Genomic DNA, 24637 nt, shown 5'->3' on the forward strand with positions numbered 1-24637 from the left:
ATCTGTTTACAAAAATGGGATATATATTGATGGGAGTTCGAGCACTTGGGTAGAGTAAAACTTTACCTTAAGAATTTAACATGGGATGATCACCTCTTATTACAAAAAAAATGCAAGTGGTTCCTGTACAATACTGTTCATTTACTAAACTCTTCAATTTCATATTGGTAAAAGAATTGATTGGGAAGCTGACCAATAGCCCAGTTGATAATACAGTATGCCCGCCTTGGTATCAATAGAAAAAGGGTTTGAGTTCCACTGCTGACAGCAGACTCTGAATATTGGTTAAAAGCCCACAGCGGTGTTTGTGCCTGCTGGGTCTGGGCGTTCACTGAACTCCTGAAGGGAACAGGAAACCACATCCCTTACTTCCTAATGAGAGGTTCAGATATCTTGTGTGTGAGTCTTGAGTTGAATCCTGCCCTGAGGGCAGAACACAATGGATAGAACTGATGTAAAAGAAATCAATGTTGTCAGGACACAAATCAATCAGTGACTGAAAGTAAAAAAAAAACCAGGGGTTATACTTATGTGTGTTCCAGGACTTCACAGAATCAAAGACAGAATTGCGAGAGTGCAGAAGGAGGCCATTTGGCCCATCATGTCTGCACGGGCTCTCTAAATGAGCAACTCACTTAGTTCCATTCTCCTGCCTTCTTCCTGGAAACCTGCACATTCATCCTTTTCAGATAACAGTCTAATGCCCTTTTGAATGCTTCAATTGACCGGCTTCCACCACATTTACGATTTTGAACTTCTTTTCATGTTTTCAAAATTTTTCAAGCATTGCGTCTTTAAAATTGCCTTCTGCTTTCCTCTTTTACTGCCCAATGCTCTTAATTTCTGCAAAGGGTTTAAATGTCAGGCTGCACCACCACAATGCGTGGCCTGAGCACATTCTGAGTAATTGACACATCAATGAATCAGCAGGCAGGTAGTTCTCAGGTCACTGAACTCTTTGTACAGGTTCCACTTTTGCTCTGAATACTGGTTGGAGTTAGGGAGGGAGTTCAGTTGAAAACTATGAGAGGATGTTTGTCTTTGGGGCAATTATCTGTGAAAGGATGAAGGTTTTCCCAATCTTTATCATTGCTACTTTAAACAACGATACCATGGACACATTGAATAATTATAATGAAATTGTATCCTTAAGAAATGCAAATCCGCTAAAATAAGCAGCAACCATTCGTAATTGATAACGTTTCTGCATTAACTGTCACATTTCTGGGAAACACAATCTTGTTGGAGAAGACAGAATTTTAATTCATTGATCTCACTTAAAATTGGAGGAAACCCCAAATTTTTGCAAATCATATCCAAGACTTGAATTGTATCAGGATCTTTGCACGCATTTTAATTTGATTCCAGAGACATGGGAATTACCTTTGAAATTAACTGTGGCCACTCAGGTCTCTGACTTAAAAACAATCCTGGCCCAGACATCATTTCTTTACAAAAATGGAATATATTGTTACAACTGGTCCCCAGACGAGGTTCCTCCAATTTGTTATGATCCCGGACAAGGTACCCCAAATTGTTATGCTCCCAGGTGAGGAGGAATGAACTGGCTCCCTTTTTTATTCAACCCCCTCGGTTGGTTGCAACAAGGTTAATTTAAAAAGGATCCCTTCCCTCAAGCATACCTTTTCCAAGTCCAGATGTATTTATGTTTTAAAAGGAGCCAATTTAACCAGACTTTGAGGTGAAGAAAAAGCGAGTTTATTAGTTACTAAAACGTGAGAAAAAAAATAATAAAAATGCAGCACACAGATTAGAAATGAGAAGTGAGTCCAGAAATAAAAGTTAAAAAAAATGCGAATCAGTCTTTGGCTGGTCCATGAGCAGTAGATGACGAAATGTTGCGGCCGTTAATTTGGACGATTCTGGTAGAGCTGACTTTGGGCAGTTGAACAATTGGTTTGGGGATTCTTGGTTCTGCAAGTTAGCTGAAAGAAGTTGTCCTGTTTCCTTTTTGACTGTGGCTTTGCTGACTTATGTCTTGCTTCCAGCAATCAGAGAAAGAGGACCTTTTTACCTGCAAGTGCAGGGATTGCTAGTTGATGTTCTTCAGCTGTGGCCTTCACAGCACACCCTTGCACACCAGGCCTGGAACACCAAAACTAGCACATACAACTAGGATTGCAGTTGGCTTTTCTTTTGTCTTTTGCCCAAATCTGCCTTCTTTTCAACTCATATCATGTCCATAGTCTGGAATATAACTCACAGGAGATGGTTTCTGCTGAGATGATAATCAACCTTCATTATCTCCACAACCACAGGAGATTACAGTTCAGCTTTTGTATTGCATCTTTTCCTTTGAAGTGTCTCGGTCTGAGGTAGGCCTTGACACCTTTTTAGGTGCGACATTCTGTTCTCTAGACTAGTTGGTCAAGTGTAATCCACATAGGAATTTTCCAACAAATGATTACTTTACAATTTCAGCCAGCTTTTGCTTGTATGACCCTTTTTTTAAAAAAACGCATATCTTACTTAAAAGATCAATATGTCCATAAGTAATTCGGGATGATGATTTATGGTTGTGACAATATATTGATGGGCTTGGAGGTCCTGTGAAGCAGTGGTAGCATCCCTACCTCTGGGCTAGAAGCTCTGGATTCAAGTCCCCATCAGGACTTGATGGCCATGGAAAGTGCATTCAAAATGTAGCCAAACAGGTTGATTATCAGCCTGTAAATCTTTCCAATATGCCTGATGGCATGGACCAATCACAGAAGTCTGTGGTCACCGATACCTTGGCAAAGCATGGTACCTGAAGAACAAGAGGTAGTGATGAGAGTTCAAGCCTCGGGTAGGCTAAAACTTTACATAAAATGTTTAACATGGGATAACCGCATTTTATTATACTATTATGTAACATACTCATTAAACGTTTCCACTTCAGTTAATCTGACCAGTGGCTCTGTTGCCAGTATTCCCTCTTGAGTCAAAAGGAGAAGGTTTTGGACTTCCTTCAGGCAGCCGCGGGGTGAATAGTGCACCAGCTCTTCAATATTTGGCAAACAGCCTTGCAATGTTGCTCATGTCTGCTGGGTCTGGGTGTCCATCGACTCTCTAAAGAGTCGGTGAAGGCAATGGGAAACCTCCCCCAATGAGATTCTCAAATATCTCACGTTGGGAGCCTTTTTTGGAACCTGCCCTGGGGGCCTATAACAATGGACAAGCTTGGTGTAAAAACAGAGTAAAAGTAGACTTCTGATATCAAGGAATATGGGGACAATGTGGGAAAATGACATTGACATAAAAGATCTGCCATGATCTAGTTGAATGGTGAAGCAGGCTCAAGGGACCTAATGACCTACTCTTGCTCCTATTTTCTATGTTCCTATGTTCAGCATCATACAAAATTAATCAGCAGCTGAAACAGAAAAACATTAGGGTTATGCAATATTCTAGTATTTTTGTCATTATATCAAGTATATTTCAAAATTCCTTTTTTAAAAACAAACATATAAACAAGGAGCAGGAGTAGGCCATTCGGCCCCTCGAGCCTGCTCCACCACTTAATAAGATCATGGCTGATCTGATTCAAAGATTCTGCTTCCACCACCTTTTCAGGAAGAGAATTCCAAAGACTCACGACCCTCTGAGTGAAAAAATTTTGCCTCATGTCTGTTTCAAATGGGTGATCGCTTATTTTAAAACAGTGACCCCTAGTTCTAGAATCTCTCACAAAAGAAAACATCCTCTCAACATCCACCCCGTCAAGATCCCTCAGGATCTTATATCTTTCAATCAAGAAACCTCTTACTCTTCTAAACTCCAGCGGATACAAGCCTAACATACCTATATCCTTTTGTAGCCTCCTTACATCCTCTTCACAACTTACTTTCCTACCTATTTTTGTGTCATAGCAAATTTGGCAACCATCCCATCCATCCCTTCATCTAAGTAATGTTTATAAATTGTAAACAGTTGAGTTCCCAGCATTGATCCCTGTGGCACACCTGGGATTTTAAATCTACTTCTGCTTTCAGCCTTTTTTTTTTGACTCTGAATATCCCTAATTTCTGAAAAGTGTTTTGGATGACAGGTTGCAACACCACAGTGGGTGGCCCGAGCACATTCTGAATAACTAATACATTAAAGAATCAGATTAATTTTCAGATCGCCCAACACTCTTTACAACCGCACTTCGGCCCTGAATACAGTTGGGTCAGGGGAATATGTGGGTGGTATGGATTTCAATAGCTAGAAAATCAGGGGTAGAATTCTACGCCTTGAATCTAGAGCCTCACGTTATTTCATTGTCTCAAGTTTCAATGGATGATGAACTGTGAGAATCATGATAGATTGCAAGAGGACACAGAGTGGAATGGGCAGATGAAATTTGATGCAGAGAAGCATGAGGTGATACATTTTGGTAGGAAGAATAAGGAAGGCCAATATAAAGTCATGGATATAATTCTAAAGGGGTTGTGGTGTACTGGGGGGGGAGCAGTGCAAGAGCAAACGGACCTGGGAGTATAGGTGTACAAATTATTGAAGGTGACAGGGCAGGAAAGGAAGCAGTTAATAAGGCATACGGGAGGGATTGAACATAAAAGTAAGGATATTATGCTTCAGTTACAAAGGGCAGTGTTGAGACCGCACCTCAAATACTGTGTGCGGTTGTGGTCTCCTTATTTAAGGAAGGATGTAAATGCATTGGAGGTAGTTCAGAGGAGGTTTACTAAATTGATACCTGGAATGAGTGGGGTCTCTTATGAGGAAAGGTGGGACAGACTGGGCTTTTTCCATTGGAGTTTAGAAGGGTAACGGGTGATTTGATTGAAGTACACAAGATCCTGAACAACCTGACAAGGTGGACGTCGAAAGGAAGTTTCCTCTTGTGGGTGAGTCCAGAACTAGGGGGCACTGCTTTAAAATTAGGGGTTGCCCTTTTAGGACAGAGATGAGGAGAATATTTTTCTCTTAGAGGGTTGTATGACTTTGGAACTCTGCCTCAGAAGGCGGTGGAAGTGGGGTCATTAAATATTTTTAAGGCAGAGGTAGATAGGTTCTTGTTAGGCAAGGGAATCAAAGGTTATCTGGGGCAAATAGGAATGTGGAAATCGAAACACAAGGGGCAGAATTTTACATTCGGTGTGCGGGGGCAGGCCCGACACGGAATGTAAAATGACGCGTGATGACATCGGGCCTGTGTCGCAACATCATCGCGCTGTCTCACGATATTTCGTTGGGTGGGCGTGTACCAGAGTTGGCTGCACACCCGCCGATAATCGAAAGGCCTATTAAGACCATTAACAAACTAATTAATTTCACATTTACGCTGCCCATCCAACCTAACGGTTGGCAGGCAGGCAAAAAGGCCAAGCAGCCTTTACGTTTTTTAGGAAACCTCATCCACGAGCGGGATGAGATTTCCTAAAGCTATTACAACTTAAATAAAAACTTTCATTGAAAAATGAAAACATGTCCCATCTCAGCGCAGTCACATGAGAGGACACGTTTCATTAAATTTTTACTTGATTTATTTATTTTTAAACAATCTCTTCAATCACCCTGATGCAGCTCTGTGCCTCAGGGAGATTGAAGCGCTCTTTCATGCGCATGTGCGAAAGAGCGCTGGACCCGATTCTCCCTCCTCCTTCTGCCCGCACAAGTAGCGCTCAGTTCTACTACTCACTGAGGCCTGCCCGTGTGAAATCGCGGTGCAGAGCTGATCACAGACAGTGGTCGGCTCCACAACTGCCCCCAACCACTCTCGGTGAGCCCACCCAACCAATGAAAAATCCTGGCCAAGAAGATCAGCCATGATCGTAATGAATGGCAGAACAGGCTCGAGGGGCCAAATGGTCTACTGTTCCTATTTCTTGTGTTGTTATGTTCTCAAGCAATCTGCAGTTCATGACATAGGTTTGTGACACAATTTTGTCATCCATAACAGAAAATGAACGATTTAAGGTGGATAAGGACTTAATGTTAACGTGTAATTAAGGTTCTTTGATTTATGTTAACTATAGGAGAACATGGGCAATGTTGATATTTAAGAAAACTAATTCAGTACAAGACATTGTTTTTGATTTAACCTGGTACTTCAAAAATCTTGGCAGATTTAGATGATTCTGCTTTGTCTCATTTCTTGTGATTTTTTGAAGGAATTACAATAGTTAGTTCAGCATCGTTGTATTGCGTTATGTTTAGCAGTGAATGGCTGTCAGGAAACTGAGAACATCTTTTCACGCTGTGATTGAATGGTCAAAAAGTGGACCATAACCAGAAAAATGTTGGATGGACTACTGCTAATTTTATGGGGGCAACTGGAGGCATCTTGTAATTGCATTGTACTGGCTACCAAATAATTTTAAAATTATTGAATAAATGCTGGCCCAGCCAGCAAAGCCCACATCCCCTGAATGAATAAAAAAAACACACATAAGTCAACTACCAAACTTAAATAAATTATTTAACAAAATTGGAGTTTAATAATCTTCCACAGTGAGATGAATGAATTCAAATTCAATCTTTCTTATACAGGATTGTGTTTCCCAGAAATGTGAAAGGTAACAACAGAGATGTTATTAATTGAGGAATAGTTGCTACTTTTTTTGGATTTTTAAGAATAAAATTGTTTTAATTATTCAGCCTGTATTTGTAAATAACAAAATACAATGCGCACAATAATACAATAAATATTAATCATAGATATGATTTTCCCAATTAAATACATATAAATTCTAATAACTTCATCTTAATAAGGATTTGCAATTTTCTAAATGTTAATCCATGAAGGGATAACATCTTCCCAAGCTTCCTCCTTGTTACTTTAAGTGACAATACAGCAGGGTTGCTGAATAATTATTAAGAAATAGTATATTTTTTTGTATTCATTCGTGGGATGTGGGTGCCACTAGTTAGGCCAGCATTTATTGTCCATCCCTAATTGCCCTTGTTCAGAGAGCATTTAAAAGTCAATCACATTTCTGTGGGTCTGGAATCACATAAAGGCCAAACCAGGTAAGGGCAGATTTCCTTCCCTAAAGGACATTAGAGAACCAGATGGGTTTTTACAACAATCAACAATGGTCATCATTAGACATTTAATTTCATATTTTTATTGAATTCAAATTCCACCATCTACTGTGGTGGGATTCAAATCCAGGTCCCCAGAGCATTACCCTGGATTACTAGTCCAGTGACAATACCACTACGCCATCACCTCGCCAAATATTTAAGAAATGAAAAATCTTTGAAACAAGCAACAATTATTCGTCAAATGATAACTTTCAGATTTCTTGGAAACACAACCTGTTGAAGAAGACAAAATTTTAATTCGATCATCTCATTTTTTAAAAAAAAAACAACCATAATTTTTGTTAAATTGTCCATTTCCATTTGGTGTTGAGAGATGTTCAATATCCTCTATTCTACTACCCCAGGTTGAATTAACTGTTGTCATTTCTTTTAAAAGAATTATCAAAATGAATGCGATGAAGCAGAACAACCCAAATCTCCCAAGATTTTGGAGGCACTACATTAAGTCAAAGTTAATGTTCTGTATTAATCATATAGTCATGAGGGCACAGAAGGAGGTTATTCAACCCACTGAGATCATACCAACAGTCTGTTGACCAACCCAGTCAGTCCCACTCCACCACTCTATCCTCATAGCCCTGCAAGTTTATTTCCCTCATCTTCCCATCCAATTTTCTTTTGAAATCATCCATCACCTCCGCATCCACCAACCTCATAGGCAATGAGTTCCAGGTCATTATCACTCGCTGCATAAAAAAAGTTCCTTCTCACATTCCCCTTGCATCTGATGCCCAAAACCTTAAATCTGTGTCTCTTAGTCCTTGTACCATCAGCTAAAGGGAACAGCCTTTCTTTATCTACCTTATCTAAGCCTGCGATAATCTTCTACACCTCTATTACATCTCCCCTCAACCTCCTTTGCTTGAAGGGGAACAACTCCAAAATTACAACAGTATTAAGGTTCTCCGGTTATGAGCATAACAATTCAGAAACTTTAATAACAGTCATCAACCTTTTCTTCACCTTGAATTGTTGATTCCCTGTCGTGAGTGATTAAATCACAATCCCATGTTGCAAATATTGTTGAGCCCTGCTGTGTTTATAACACAGGCTGACAGCAGCAGAAGCTGTAATAACAATTAATATAAGTAATTAATAGATAAGTAATAATTGTTAGCTCTAAAATACTATCAAAACAGCCATCTCCCAAAACCCAAAGAGAACAGGAGACTGGCACATGAGTGAATTCACAAAACTATCTGAAGTTAAATAAACTGGGTGGGTTCTCACTGGGTGTTGGGAAGAGTTCAGCTTTCTCCAAAGTCTGTAACTGGTTTAACAACACATGAATGGAACAGGGAGGAAGTCTTATGGTGCAGCAATAGTGTCCCTACCTCTGGGCCAGAAGCTCCAAGGTGAAGTCCCTCTTCAGGACTCAGTGGCCATAGGACTTGTGTTCATAGCATGGCCAAACAGGTTGATTATCAGCCTGTAAATCTTTCCAATTCATCTGTTGGCAGGCAGTAAAAGCAGGAGAGTTTCCTGGTCAGCCATACTGCAGAAGGCAATGGCAAACCACTGCAGTACTTTGATAGATTTTTGGGCACTAAGGGAATCAAGAAATATGCAAATAGGGCAGGAAATTGGAGTTAATGTAGAAGTTCAGCCATGATCTTAGTGAATAGCAGAGCAGGCGTGAGGAGCCACATGAAATACTCCTGCTCTTAGTTCTTAAATTCAAAGTTCTTATGTAACTACCCTCCACTGACTGCATTTTGTTGGCAAAATCACCCTGCTTTTTTTGGCAGACATTGCTGCAGTTTCAGTCATGAGTTTTGTTTGCTATAGTTCATAGAGACTCTTTATAAATAGATTCTGTAGACTGTTTCCTTTAGTATTCTGTTTCAACAGATTCTGTTGCTGAGTAAATAAATCTTGTTTGCTGTAAAATACACTGTTCATTGTGAGTCCTGCCATAAGTCCCACCCCACCTCCATTTCTTTGGCTGACATAGTGGTGTCCGTAGATGTTCTGAATAAAGTTTAGAAGGCGAGGTCACCAGCTAAAGTTACCTCGCTCTTTCCCTTGGGAAATCACAGTCTCTTCTGACCGCTTTCCCTCCACAGCCAAGGTTGGAAATAGTCCAATATGTGCATGAGTGAGGAGTACACATTCCTGCAGATATCCTCTGCTCACTCACAACTTTCATGCCCCAGCCCTGACATGCAGATCTGTACCAGCAGGGCACATTTTTCAAGTACAGTATAATATTCATTGCACAGTTTAAAGGTGTACAAGGAATATTCTTTTTCTCTCATCCGTAATTTATTCAGTCATTCTTTTGTCCATTATTCATTTACTGATTTTTAAAATTCTCAGCCAGTTTTTTTCTCTCCTCTTCCCTCTTCTGCTGGCATCTCACTGGGCTACAATGACACAGGTACAGTTAACCCCAATATTTTGCCCAAGTGACTAATATTTAATTTGTTAGCCTTGGGAATGACAGTCGGAGGTGTGTTTGGCCACAAGGGGGCATTATGACAATTGCTGTTCATATCACTGTACATTATTTTTAAACAGACATTAACTAGTTTATTTTAGTATGGAAAATGTCTGCTTAAAAATAGCTGATTTCCATAGCTCTCGTGTTTCCTTTTGGTGTCATTGTGCACATTGTGCATCCTATATTTTAAACTTACACACACGTTCTGATTACTGGAAGGGAAGATGAAGCAGCAGGCTGGGGTGGTAGTGAGTGGGTGTCAATGGGAGGCTTTTGATATTGAGTTGGTCCTGTACTGGATTGTGAAATGCTCCTCTAGAAGGCGCTGTCCTCTATCTGATGCTGCTGTCTTTGTCTGGTCCTGCCTGCAATCATTGGGGGAAGCCAGCAAGTTGGATTGTTGGTTGAAATAACTGGCATTTTTGTAACAGGGTTCAACAACAATTCCCTCTACCACCAACATATTGTGGTACCAATATGTACTGTGTACAGCAAGTCATCAAGGCTTCTTCGGCAGCACTTCCCAAATCCGTGACTTCTACCACTTTGAAGGCAGCAGATGCACTGGAATACCATCAACTACTAGTTCCCCTCCAAACCACTCACCATCCCAACTTGAACTTAAATATCACTATTCCACGATCCTTACTGGGCCAAAATACTAAACCTCCCCACCTATGTGAAAGCACCTTCAACAACTGACTGCAGCAGTTCAAGAAGATAGCCAAACACTCAAGAGATGGGCAGAAATCCAGAATTTCCAGTACCTTTCACAATCCCAGCACCACCATAGCATTTTTCAGCCAATACTTTTGAATTGTAGTCAACATTGTAATCCAGCAATTGCAGTACAGCAAGCTGCGATGTGATTATGTTTTAATAATATTGATTGAGGGATAAATATTGGCCTGGAAGATATATTACCTGTTCTTCTTCAAATAATGTCATGGGATCTATTATAACCACCTTAGAAGTCAGAAGGGCCCTGTTTTAACATCTCATCTGAAAGACATACCTCTGGCAGTGCAGCTCTCACTCAGTACTGCACTTGGAGTGTAAACCTGGACAATGTACTCAGGTGTCTAGCGTGGGCCTTGGACCAAAAATTTTCTAATAGAGACCCTAACTGCTCATCTGTTTCTGAGACTCTCATCCATGCCTTTGTTACCTCTAGGCTCGACTATTCCATTACTCTACCCAGGCAGGCTCAATAGTCCACCCTTCATAGACAGACATTTACTCATCCACATGTTCTAATTTACACCAAAATCCCAATTACCATCATCCCTATGCTTACTGACTTAGATTGGCTCCTGGTCCAGCAACACTTGGATCTTAAAATTCTGGTCTTTGTATTCAGGCTGCCACCGCCACCCCCCCCCCCCCCCCCCCCCCCCACCCACCCCCAACCCCCTGCATGGCTTCACCCTTCCACATCTTTGTAACCTCCTCCAGCTCTACAACACTTTGCGCTCTTCCAATTCTGGCCACTTGCATATTTCTAACTTTAATCACTCTAGCACTTATGCCCAGGCCTTCTTTGCCTAAACCTAAGCTTTGGAAATCTTATCCTAAACTGCTCTGCTTCTCTCTCCTTTAAGATGCTCCTGAAAACTAAGTTTTTGGTCACCTGTCCTAATATCTCCTCATATATCTTGATGTCAAATTGTGTTTGATAATGCTCCTGTGAATCACTTTGGGACATTTTATGATGTTAAAGACAGTATATAAATCAAAGTGGTTGTTAAGAGAGCTACTAACTGATCAACAGGTAATATCTAAATGGCAGAAATGTCATCCTTATCCTCAGCCCTAATGCTGCCATCTTCTGAACCCCTAATCTCAAACTTCCTTCCCAACTCAAAGACAGAGTTCAATCTGCACTAAATGATAACCAGAACTGTCAAGAATATCTGTGAAGTGCTGAACAATCTGGGACTCTTTTCTCCAGAAAAGGAAAGATTAAGAGGGTGACCTGATAAAGAACTATAAAATGATGGTGGAATTTGATTAGGTAGATGTAGAGAAGATGTTTTCACTCGTGGGGGGAACCTTAAATATAACAAATAAGTCCAGCAAGGAATTCAGAAGAAACTTTGTTACCCAGAGAATAATTAGAAAGTGTAAACTCGCTACCGCAAGCAGCAGTGAGGTGGATTGCATGGATGGATTTAAGGAAAAGATAGATGAGGGAGGGAGGAAGGAAGGAATAGAAGGATAAATTAATAAAGTGAAAGGAGACTTCTGTGGAATATAAACCCCGAATAGCTTATTTCCAAATTCTAAATTCTATGTAAAAATGATCCATCTCATCTTTGCTTCTACTCTGATGGTTCCTTGCACCCTTGGCTGTTCACCTTGGTATCTCATTCAAAAATGTTTTGAGTGCCCAAAATTTAGGATTTAAACTGCCACAACAATAAAGTAACACTGCAGTAGGCACACGCAGGGGCATTCCCAATTCCCACTTCCCATTTCCAAAGTAGCAACATCGTCTCCACAGCAGCCATTTCACGGCAGGTGTTTCAACCATCAAATTAAATAAAAAGAAGCCTGATAGTTGCACAGAGAGAGAGAAAAAAAAGGTTTCGAAGGCAGTGACTCAAAGAGACAGATACAAAGGAGCAAAGAGAGATACACAAAGGCAGACACATGATGATACAGTGGAGATGGGAAGGAATGGGTGGCTGAGGAAGAATTGAGAACCAGTTGACATGAATCACTTTGGAGTGAAAATTGCTGATTGCTCGAAGCTCCTGTCACACCGGAGGGGAGCATTAGGTGAGGAGAGCGGCGCTATCTTCCTTAATCGGATGAAACATTGATGTATTAATCTTCTCTCTTCATTTCGCCGGCAATCGTGTGAGCTGTGGAGGAAGACGAGAGCTGTGTGGCTCAACCCGCCTGAGCTGCTGCTGTTCTTTCACAAACTTCTCATTTCTAAAATACTCCTTGGGGTGTGGAGAAAGCAGATACAATAATAATAATAATAATAATAGCAAAAGGTTTATTTATTTTTTAAATTAAGCTGTGGATATCTTGGATCTCCCTCCCTCCTGGCTCCTTAAACGGTGAGTGCTATTGCCTGGCAGAATGCTCCAGAGGGATTTTTTTTCAGCAATGCACCAGGTGGCTGATGAACTGTTGTTCCTTTGATCATTTTATATTATTATTTATTCTGTTATTGTTGAGAAGCTGTCAGTTGGGGCCATAGACGCCGGCGAATGGGGAAGTATTTTTAGATACTCCGATTTCCTCTCCCAGTTCTTAGCTTTGTAATAGTGCTATAATCACAATAATTAATGCTTGTTTTGACCTGAGCTGCAGCTTGTTGAGGGGCGAGGTGTGTTGTGTGCAGAGATGCTATCAGCAGGTACGAGGCCTGTTGCTTGTACAAATGAATCGGCTCGGTGGTATGTTTAGTTTTTTAAAGACAAAATATTGTTTAAAAACAAAACCCCTCGGAATAGCTCCGGCTTATCTCAGCGTATTTGGGCGACGCCTCTTTAAATGGCTGTGCACAGATAGAATTAAAAAAAAATTGCTAGTCTGGTTTTTTTCACGATGTGGGTCGGGAGACGCTGGCCGGGTGCATTAGATAGAGAATGGGGTCTGCCTTTTAAAACAAAATCCCTCGCTGCCGGGACATGGAATCTCCATTAATGAATCTGAATCTGTTGCTGCCTCCCAAATCCCTTCCCTCTGCCTGGCAGTGTTGTCCCTCAGCGTCCAGCTCCGAATACCCCTTTTTAGCCTCAATGGCCTCATGTGCTATTGCCTCTCCCTCACTGTAATACTCTCTCTGAGAATGCTCCATCCCTTTCCCTGACACTATTCGGGTGTCCTTCTAGCACCCCGACACTGGTTGTATTCTATCTTGACCCAATTTTCTCTTTCATATACACGGATTCACATCTTCATTGCATTCTCTTTCCTAGTCCATGCCTATTCTCTGCCGCATGAGTACAGTAACCGTCTGATTGTAATCCTTACCCCGTCACATTGGCTTCCACACTGACATGCAGCATTTGGACACACGCCTTATTAACGTATGGCACCACACTGACACTCATCGCCAGACTGAAACACACGCCATGCTGACACATACAATATGGCCACACACAAAATACTGATACTTGGCCTAACAACCTAACAACACACACCATTCTAATACACGCCAGCACACTGACACGTATGGACACACACACCATACAGACATACATCAACACAGTGGTATCATACAAATACCAGTGCTAATTGTTCACACCACGCATGTGTCCAGAGTGCCGTGTCCAGAGTACCCTGTGTGTCCAGTATGCTCTGTGCCCAGTATTCTCTGTTGAACTCAGTGCTGTCCATTGTACTCTGCAAAACAGTTAACTTCAATGTGATTTTTCCAACCTATCAGCATATTTCATTTCTTTAAGTATAATTAAAGGGTTTGTGTACAAAATTAAGCCTTTAGCTGCAACTACTTTCCCACTTTCTCTCCCTTTCTCCCATCTGGCTCTTGTATTGTGAATGCAATCAGTGCTGTGGCCCTTTGCCCATGTGGCCATTATTTGTTAAAGGACCTTTTCAGTAAGAGCTGGATTTGAAACCCCCCAAATGGTGTGTTGGGATCGGGTCAGATGTTAAAATTTTAAAAATCTCAAACTCAATCCAAACCCATCCAAATCCATTTGGGTTTAATGAATGCAGGACAAAAAGTTGGCAATTTAAATATTTTAATGAGGCTGGCAGGTTCAGCAGTGGCTGGCTGAGTTTCTTAAGCCCTGGGAAACCCGGCAGCTGAAGGCTGAAGGGAGGCAAGGACAACTTTGGAGCGAAGGTAAGTTTTTTGCAGTACTGCTTGTGGGCCGGGAGGAGCAGGAGTGCTACCACTTGGCCCATCAATATCCACTGCCATCGTGTTCCCTTCCATTATACAAATACCTTTTGGAGTTGGGAATTGGACCTACCTGCTCTTGTAGCCTGCTCTGGAGTTAAAATCCAGATTTTCTATCTTAAATTCTGCCCACCCCATTGCCGTGTATCTTGGCCCTGTTGATATCGGGATCAAAAAGTCAGGAGAGCTATTTGACCATGGATCGGGATAGGACTCTTTGTTCTGTTGAAGGGTCATTCGGACTCGAAACGTTAACTGTGTTCCTCTCCGCAGATGCTGCCACACCTGCTGAGTTTTTCCAGGTATTTTTGTTTTTGTTTAGGATTCTCTGTAAATTGTTTCATTACCCCTGGGTTAGTGAAGGGAAGAAAAAAACGACATGAATAATTGCAAGTGCTTACCTATTTCTTTTAAGTCCACCCAAAGTCCCTAAATATGAACTTCCCATCATTAATGAGTGGTAGTGATCAGGAGTGAGAACTCAAGCTGATTTTTCTCACTAACCCAATAGCATTGTGATAAAAACAAAAAAACTGCGGATGCTGGAAATCCAAAACAAAAACAGAATTACCTGGAAAAACTCAGCAGGTCTGGCAGCATCGGCGGAGAAGAAAAGAGTTGACGTTTCGAGTCCTCATGACCCTTCGACAGAACTTGAGTTCGAGTCCAGGAAAGAGCTGAAATATAAGCTGGTTTAAGGTGTGTGTGTGGGGGGCGGAGAGATAGAGAGACAGAGAGGTGGGGGGGGTTGGTGTGGTTGTAGGGACAAACAAGCAGTGATAGAAGCAGATCATCAAAAGATGTCAACCACAATAGTACAATAGAACACATAGGTGTTAAAGTTAAAGTTGGTGATATTATCTAAACGAATGTGCTAATTAAGAATGGATGGTAGGGCACTCAAGGTATAGCTTTAGTGGGTTTTTTTTTTATTTTTTTTTTATTTTTTTTTATATAATGGAAATAGGTGGGAAAAGGAAAATCTTTATAATTTATTGGGAAAAGAAAAAAAGAGGAAGGGGGAAACAGAAAGGGGGTGGGGATGGGGGAGGGAGCTCACGACCTAAAGTTGTTGAATTCAATATTCAGTCCGGAAGGCTGTAAAGTCCCTAGTCGGAAGATGAGGTGTTGTTCCTCCAGTTTGCGTTGGGCTTCACTGGAACAATTTTGTGACCATGGTGGCATCTGAACTGCTGTTTCAGTTGAGATCAGCTTTTACCAGGGAGATGGAATCTGATAAACTATAATCTGGAAGGTTCATTCCTAAGCCAAACAGTGCTTCTATTGAGATAACTTATCAACAAATTTGAGTTCAAAATGACAGTGAGGAAGAGTCTTGAAAGCAACAACTGAGAGGGGACTTCATAGGGGTTTGTTTATAAATTAGTTTTTGCTTCCCTTCCCTAATCCTGGGTAATGAAACCAATTGCAGTGAGCCCTATCCCTGTCCCTGGTCAAATAGCTCTCCTGACACTTTGATCTAGATACTAACAGGGCCACAATACATGGCAATGGGGTAAGGTGGGCAGAATTTAAGATGGAAAATCTGGAAATCTGGATTTTAACTCTGGAATAGGCTACAGGAATAGGTAAATCCAATTCCCAACTCCAAAAGGTACTTGTATAGGGGAAGGGAACACAATAGTAGTGGACCTTGATGGGCAAAGTGGTAGCACTCCTGCTCCTCCTGACCCACAAGCAATGCTGCCAAAAACTTCAAACAGGACCCTGATTGTAAGATGTTCAAATCAGTTAAAGACAAATTTTGGACAGAGCCCAATGAACACATAGGATGGGTGTTGAGATAGGGTAACATAAGTGAAAATCTTTGAAGGGGAGACTGCAGGGTATTTCTGCATGTAAAACCTGAATAGACAAGATGGTTTTCCTCAGCTTAAATATTTCATGACTCTAACTTCATGGCCTCTTTAACGCCTTGACTTGCATGACAAAATGAAACATTGAGTCTGAGCCATTTGGATTTTAACAGCCCAGGTTACGTTACTGGTCTGTGTTAGGTTTGTTGGTATGAGCTGAGATGGGAGTAGGGCTAACTGCAATTGTTTCATTGCCCCTGAGTTAGGGAAGGGAAGAAAAAAAGATGAGTGATTGCAATTGCTTGCTGTTCAATAACCCTACTTGGCTGGGTGGTGGGTAAGGCCACAAATGACTTGAAGACACTCTAGCATGACTTAGGAACCATAACTGGAGACCTAGTGAAGTGTATAAAATTATGAGGGGTCTAGATAGAGTGGATAGAAAGGCCCCATTTTCCTTTGTGAGGGGTGCATAACGAGGGAATATAGATTTAGGGTAAGAGGTGGGAGGTTTAGAGGGGAAATGTTTTCACCCAGAGGATGGTGGAGATCTGAAATTCACTGTCTGAGCAGGTGGTGGAGGTGGGAACTCTCAATGCCTTTAAAAAGTACTCGGGTATACACTTAAAGTGCCTCAGCCTCATGGCTACAAATCAAGAGCTGGAAAGTGGGATTCGACTGGATGGCTTGTTGTTGGCCAGTGCAGACATGATGGGCTGAATGGCCTCTTTCTGTCTGTAAATTTCCATGATTCAGTGGAAATGTACTCCAGCATGTCTTTTCCTTCAAGACAGGTGAGAGAAAACTTTTTGGTGGGAAGGAGGTGGGGAAGGAGGAATAACATGTATACCTTTGACTTACTATTCCTTCTTTATATTGGTTCTCATCATGACAGAGTGTCATTTCAGAATGGCTACCTACAGTCGAAGACTATCTGACTATTCCTTCCAGGAAACCCAGAACACAGTATGTCATAACACTCTGGAACCAGATTGTTTCCCACTTTCAAAAAGTTCTTCTGCCACCTTATTCCCCAGAAGAGACAGCATGGAAGAAAGACAAACAACTAAACAAGAACTGAGGAAGACCCTCAGTAGCGTTGTCTCTCCAAGGAACTCAGTTGAAATGGACATGAGATGCCCTTATCATCCATTGTGTTTCACACCACAAGATAATTTCACTGTGATCCCCCTGTGTCACTGCTTCCATATGGGGACTATCCCTGATCCCAATCATGTCTCCGAATTCCCAATATTTCAGGATGATTCAAAAATTCACACCAACAGCCACATGAACACCAATTCCTCCATGGGAAAGGACACAGACACAATGTTATGCGCAGACTCAAACTTGGGAAAATTGCAGGCCAAGATGATGCACAGGAGTTGCTCAGACATTATTCATGGTTATAAAGAGAACTGCTATCGAGGCAGTGTTGTGCATAGTAAGACTACTACCGCACATCAAGCTGCTGTGCCTGGCAGAGGCTATAGTATAATTCCTCAAGATGAAATAGTGACGAAAGAATGTAGTCAAAAGATTGTGATCAATATTTCAGGGAGTGAAACTGACACTGGGTATCAGGAAAATGTGAGCGAAAGTGCAGCCATTGCTGAACATCAAGACAATTGTATAGCCAATGATTTGTGTAGTCCCATGCATCGGGGCCATCTCATGTTTACAGAGAGTTCTCTCAATTATCCAAGTGTCACGGTTGTCCAGGAGTCTGGTAGACAATATCAAGGCAATAGTGTGACAAGAAATGAGATGATTGCTACGGATCAGGGTAGTGTGACTTACAGGGAAGGAGTTGCCACTCACCAAAACAGTTTAATGGGCAACCACACTTGTACTGGACTCCAAAGCCACTTGATATCTGGTCTGAGGATACAAGACACCACTCCTGCTTATTGCCATTCACTGCCAATCCCTGCTATCCATCTCTTTCCAAGGCTAGTCAGTTCTGTTAGTGAATCTGGAAGAGGAACTGTTGTCAATGCATGTTGCCATCCACTGCCGGTTTCAGGGATTCTAACATTCCCAAGGTTGGTGTCTTCAGTGAGTGAATCTGGGTTGGATGCAAGACATCTTCTGAAATGCCACGGAAATATGGAAAATGAAGCTGTCCACACTGCAGTTGACAGGAATTCTCAGAACACCTCAGATGGGGAAAAAGCAGAACAAAAGTTTTCTCACTCTTTGCTGCAGAACAATTCAAACAGTAATGTGGGTGTGAGAACACGAGACACATGGACTATGACTTCTGTAACAGACCTGACCCTTAGATATCGCCATCAGCTGGAACATAAAGATGCAGAGGTACAGACCTCATTGGCAGTTAACTGCAGGTCAGTAGGCACCAGCCCCATGTCTCCAACTGATAGTTGCCTGGTTCATATGTTCCCAGAGGTTAACCTTGAAGAGAACCAACTGATTCAGGAGTCCCCGGTCCGAGAAGTGAAATGGGATGACAAAGGGATGACGTGGGAAGTCTATGGGGCCTCTGTAGATCCTGAAGTCCTTGGGCTGGCTATACAGAAACATCTGGAGATTCAGATAGAACAGCACGAAAAGGACAAGATGTCCATAGCTGAAAAAACCGTGAAGCAACTGAGTACTCATGCTGACGGAACATGTGTGATGGAACAGCCAGTGAAAGAGAAGAGACATTTGCCAGGTTTTAGGAATATGATGTCCACTCTAAGGCATCCTACATGTTGTGTGCGTTCCAGTGCAGCAATAGACTGATTAGCTTTAGCCACTGCAAAAGTGTAGATCACATCATTGACCGATGTTTCAGTTGTATTCCCAAAACATAAACCCAGTTCTGGCTTTTCCCTAACTTAAAGTTGATTCATAAATGTCAGAAATCACTATTTCGTAAGTGTATATTTTTAATAAACTGTTCTTTCAAGATACTTACCAGGGTAGCTAAATGAGATATTATGGAGAGGGTAGGGTCTTCATAAAATCTAAGATATGTTTTCCAGAAAATTATAAGCTGCTGATATAAAAGGTGGAGATTTGGGTACACGTGTGGGTGCAGTTACAGTGTGCTCATGTCAGGGAAGATGAAGAAAATGCTGTTACAAAAATATTGGGGATAGGGACATAGTGACATATTTTGCTTTATGCTTTTAACTTTCATGTTAATTTTCACTGCAGTGAAAGAATATAATCTTTGACAAATTGGTGAACCTTGTCAAACGCATGGTGAGGTTAAACAGTTATTTGAAAATGTAATGATGATTCTAAGATAATGATAAAAGTTGAGGCAAAACATCTAGATAATTAATGTTAAATTCTGGGTCGAGCTGGTTATCTGGAGGATCTTGTGAATGTCCCATAGAGTCATAGAATTATAGAATGTTACAGCACCAAAGCAGGAGATTCAGTCCATCAGGCCTGTGCTGGCTGTTTAATAGGGCTATCCAATTAGTCTCACTCCCTTGCTATTTCCTCATAGCTCTGTAAAACATTTCCATTTGAATGTTTATCCAATTCTCTTCTAATCTTACCACTGAATCTGCTTCCACCATCTTTTCATGCAGTGCATTTCAGATCACAACAACTTGCTGTGTAAAAAAAGAAAACTTTCCTCAGATCACCTCTGGTTCTTTTGCCAATCATCTTAAAGCTGTGCTCCTGGTTACTGACCATTCTGCCAGTGGAAATTGTTTCTTCATATGTACTCAGTCAAAACTGTTCACGATACTGAACACCTCTATCCAATTTCCTCTTAACCTTCTCTGCCCTAAGGAGAACAACCTCAGCTTCCCCAGTCCCTCCACATAAATGAAGTGTCTCCTCTCTGGTACCATTCTTTTCTCCAAGCGGTCTGAAGTCTTGATGCCCATTGTTATGGTTCAGCCGATGGTAAAAGCTGAGTTGTTCAAATCCCAAAGGGAAACTTGAAACAATTGCCACAACTTGCTTTGCAATTTGTATAAATTTCAAGATGCGTGCCTTGAATTCAGTAGTAATAAGACCACCAAGTCTTATAGGTTTTTACAAAACTAGATTAAACATTTATTAATAAGAGGAATGATTTTACACACACACAGATCTACAAATTACTACTATGATAACTTCTAAATCCCCTACTTAATCTGACTCCCAGTTACACTTTTGTTAAGGCAACAGTAAGACTTTAAAAGTAGATTTTAAAAGACCCAGGCATGGTGACACACACTACCTTGAACCAGTTGAATTCCAAGTGAGTTTTAACTTCAGTTCTTTGAAAACAGCAGCTTGAGGCATAGATGCTGAAGGTTTTTCATACTTGTTAATCTTAAAAATGCCTACTTTTACAAAGCCTTCACTCCTTTATACATATTTTCCCCTTTGAATGCAAATACCCATTATTTCACTATGTTTTTGAACTTTACCTCCCTGACCATAAAAGATTATCATAGTACTAATTTTACCCGTGATCTTTGGGAAAAATAAACACATTGTTTCTTAACTTCACTTGGCTAGGTGTAATATTTCATTCCATCTTTTGAAAATAATCTAGTCTGGTTTATTTAAAAATGCAAATATCCTTTTACACCTTATATTCTAAACTTCCTCCATGTTTACATCAAAGCCTTCAGACCAGCTGCTTTAATCCAATTAAGTCTCTGACTCAGACACATACACACACACAGACACAGATACCACTATGTTACAATAAATTCCAATAACATTATGAGACTTATTATATCTTCCTGACACCGTCCTAAAGTGTGGACCCAGATTTGAACATAAAACTCCAACAGAGCCTTAACTTGTGTCCTTTAAAGGTTTACTTAAGTTTATTGCTTTTGCACTCTAATCCTCTATTAAGAAAGCCAATTATTCCCTATGCTTTTTAACAGCCTTCTCAGCTTCTCCTGCCACCTTCAAAAACTTGTGTTCGTACACCCCCAGGTGTCCCTGTTCCTGCTCCCTTTAAAATCGCACCGTATAGTTTATACTTCTCATTAACTACCAAATGTATCACTTCTCACTTCTATGTTAAATTTCATCTGCCATGTGTCTGCCCATTTCACCCGTCTAGCTATGCCTCCTGCAGTCTGTGACAATCATCCTCATTATTTACTGCATTTCTAAGTTTCATGTCATCTGCAAACTTTGAAGTTATGCCTTGTAAACCCAAGTCCAGGTCATTAATATATATAAAATCAAAAACAGCAATGCTCCTAATATCTACACTGGGGAATGCCAGTTTTATATCCATGTTGCCACTATCCCTCTAATCCCTTGGGCTTTAATTTTGCAAACAGGTTTATTAAACGGTATTTGTCAAATGCTTTTTGAAAGTTCACATATACATCAACCCCACTTCGTCCACCCTTTCTATTAAATAAGTCAAATACAACTTGCCTTTAACAATTCCACGCTGACTTTCATTTATTAGTGATACCTTTCCAATCTCCAATCCATTCAGCCCTTGATTATAGAGGGCCATTTTAACCCCCAAAACAGGTGGGTTTGTTTTGGGTGGGAGGTTAAAAAGTTAAAACTCTGAAACAGGAACCCAACCTGGCTTGAACCTGCCACTGCTGCTTTTAACAGGGACATGATATGGGTGGGATGGGGGATTGCGGGTGCCCATTTTACTCACAAAAGGCGGTCGCTTGTTGTAACTTTTTAAGAAGGCTGTGTGAAGATGAATGCAAAGTACTCACTTAGTATCTCAACCATCTCCTTTGCTTCCACATTAATATCTCCTTTGTGATCTCTAATTGGCCCCGCTCTTTCTTTGATTACCCCTTCACTATTTCTGTGTTTGTAAAAGACTTTTGGTTTCCCTTTTGTATTAGCCACTAATCCACTCTCATCTTTGCCACTTTTATCTCCTTTTTTAGAGCTGCTCCCTACTTTCTATGGTGTGAGGATCTGGTTAGGGGACTACAATAACCAACCTCTCTCAAATTCAGTGCTGTGGAAGTGGTGAAGACCACTAAACAGTTTAAGTCTATCAAACTATCAGAGAGCAATCCAACTGAGAACGCGAGATGGCCACACTACCAATTTAATTACAAACAATGCCCAGAGATCAGTCAGCAAAATGCTTTACATCCCTGTATTCTTATTGTTATTAATATTATGTGTCAGCATGTGTTTGATGTGATTTTCAATAAACAAATCATTGGTTACTATTTTTTGCTGTCAGCTCCAAATCCATTATGACCCACTAAAATAAAAGCAAAATACTGTGGATGCTGGAAAATGAAACAAAATCAGAAAATGCTGGAAAAACTCAGTAGGTCTAGCAGCATCTGTAGAGAGAGAAACAGGGTTAATGTTTTGAGTCCATATGGCCCTTCTTCAGAGCTGAAGAGAAGTGGAAATGTGATGAAATTTATACTGTTTAAGGGGGGTGGGGCGGGGTGAAGCTGGATAGAGGCCAGCGATAGGTGGGGACAAAGGTAGGGTTGACAAAGATGTCATAACTGAAGGACAAAGGGAGTGTTAATGGTAGTGGTTGGTGCTAAAAAAGGTGCTGATGGTGGCATAAAGGTAAGAAAGCAGAATGTGATAATAGCAGAACAAGGATAGCATTGTGTGAAAGAACAATATGGAACCAGTGACAGATGGTCCTTTAGGGTTTGGGGTCAGGGAGGGGGAAAAAGGATGGAAAATGGGATAGAAGGGGGGATAAAACCACGGATAAATGAATAAAAATAGTAATAAAAATGTGGATAAAAAAATTAATGTAGAAAAAAGGGATTAAAAAAGGGGGGTGAGGATAGAGGAGAGAGTTCATTGTCTGAAGTTGTTAACCTCAATGTTAAGTCCAAAAGGCTGTAAAGTGCCTAATCGGAAGATGAGGTGCTGTTCCTCCAGTTTGCATTGGGCTTCACTGGAACATTGCAGCAGGCCAAGGGTGGACACGTGGGTATGAGAGCAGGGTGGAGTGTTGAAATGGCAAGCGACAGGAACGTCTGGGTCATGCTTGTGGACAGACAGATGGGATGTGACTAATCAATGTTTTATATTGATATGATACCAAACATCTAAAATAATACATTTAGAAGTCAACAGACTTAAATTGGTTACATGAAGAAATGATTTTTTTGAATTTTAATAGCAAGCATCTTTTTAAAAATTGGGGGAATTATGGCAAATATTCAAACAATTTTGTAAAAGAAACTGAAGCATAAACTAACAGGGCTTGAGGAACGATTAGATTTGGCCTCTGAGATTGTAGAGAATGATGGAGGTTATAGGATGGCAATAGAATGGGTTGTTGAGTATATACAAAATAAGAAGATGATGGAAGAAGTTAGTGGAAGGATTCTTATATAGGTGACCAATTTGTCTGCAAATTAAAAGTGAGGAATGTATTAAAGAATTAAAAGAGGAAAATAGAAATAAGCAAAATAAGAAACAGGTGAAAAATGACAGGAAAATTAAGAGGCAATTGGATGAAAAACAGAGACTGAAAGAAGGTCTGGCTGATGTCCTTAGTTTACAGCTGATAGTACATAGACTACAGAGTCAAAAAATGCCACAAGAGAGATAGAGGTACTGAGCAAAAGTGAGGTCAGTAAGGGGTGCAAGGTCAGGAAATGTAGACCAAGTGAGTAGCAAATTAGGTTCACGTGGGCATTCGGTGCATGGGGTAAGAGATGCTTGAAGTGAGATTTATTGCAACTCATGAAGTGTGTTAAGTAATAGCCAGATTTATCAGTACTAGTAAGGTTTATTAAGTTAAGGCCAAGTACAATTAATCTCAGTAAAATAAAGTTAACGTAAGTGAAGTTAAGACACAGCAGGACAGCTCGGTCATGTGGAATATGTGTCCTATAGTATGTGGGACGTTGTGGATGCTGTGGTGACCTGGATGACCACACGTGCAGGAAGTGTCACCAGCTGCAGAAACTTGAGCTCTGGGTTTTGGAGCTCGTGCAGCAGCGTGAGTCACCGGCTAATCTGAGAGGCTGACAGCCACACGGATAGCACATTTAGAGAGGTGGTCACATTACAACCTAGGAGCATGGAGGCAGAAAGGGAAAGGGTGACCACCAGGCAGTCCAAGAGAACCTCGCAGGTAGTGCAGGAGTCCCCTGAGGTCCCGCTCGCTAATCGGTTTTCTGTTTTGGATACTGGTGAGGTCGTTGGCTCGTCTGAGGAGCGCAGTTAGATACCAAGCTTGAGGCATGGGCAGCTCAGCTGCACAGGAGGGCAGGAAGAAGAGGGGAAGAGCAGTCGTGATAGAGGATTCATTGGTTAGAGGAACAGATAGGCATTTCCGTGGCCATAGACTTGACTCCAGGATGGTATGTTGCCTCTCTGGTGCCAGGGTCAAGGTGTCGCAGAGCGGCTGTAGGACATTCTTCTGGGAGAGGGTGAACAGGCAGGTCGTGGTCCGGGTTGGTACCAATGACTTGGGTAGGAAGGGGGATGAGGTCCTGAAAGCAAATTACAGAAAACTAGGAAGGA

The 24637-nt window shown here is 41.2% G+C and overlaps 1 protein-coding gene and 1 long non-coding RNA gene across 9 annotated transcripts in view; one reads left to right on the plus strand and one right to left on the minus strand.

Moving 5' to 3' along the window:
* Positions 1–1721: 1721 nt before the first annotated feature.
* The window catches only part of LOC121270909, a 64372-nt gene continuing 41456 nt past the window's right edge, over positions 1722–24637 (minus strand). For 3 of the 5 annotated variants that reach the window (XR_005941636.1, XR_005941632.1, XR_005941634.1), the window contains 2 exons: positions 8020–8123; positions 1724–2770 (listed from right to left, as the gene is read on the minus strand). This is a non-coding gene — a long non-coding RNA (uncharacterized LOC121270909). Of the gene's footprint in view, positions 3377–8019; positions 8124–24637 lie in introns of all 5 variants that reach the window. The other 2 variants (XR_005941635.1, XR_005941633.1) reach the window with 2 other exon arrangements.
* Positions 11996–24637, plus strand: part of zgc:112285 (uncharacterized protein LOC561476 homolog) — a 50283-nt gene continuing 37641 nt past the window's right edge. Inside the window, exons 1-2 of one of the 4 annotated variants that reach the window (XM_041176506.1) lie at positions 11996–12280; positions 17100–20191. In XM_041176506.1, the coding sequence (XP_041032440.1) occupies positions 12214–12280; positions 17100–18952 (1920 nt within the window). In that variant the 5' untranslated portion in view covers positions 11996–12213 and the 3' untranslated portion in view covers positions 18953–20191. Of the gene's footprint in view, positions 12281–12300; positions 12571–17099; positions 20192–24637 lie in introns of those variants that run through there. The other 3 variants (XM_041176508.1, XM_041176507.1, XM_041176509.1) reach the window with 3 other exon arrangements.

This window comes from Carcharodon carcharias, chromosome 28 (genome assembly GCF_017639515.1).
Source record: "Carcharodon carcharias isolate sCarCar2 chromosome 28, sCarCar2.pri, whole genome shotgun sequence".
NCBI lineage: Eukaryota > Metazoa > Chordata > Chondrichthyes > Lamniformes > Lamnidae > Carcharodon > Carcharodon carcharias.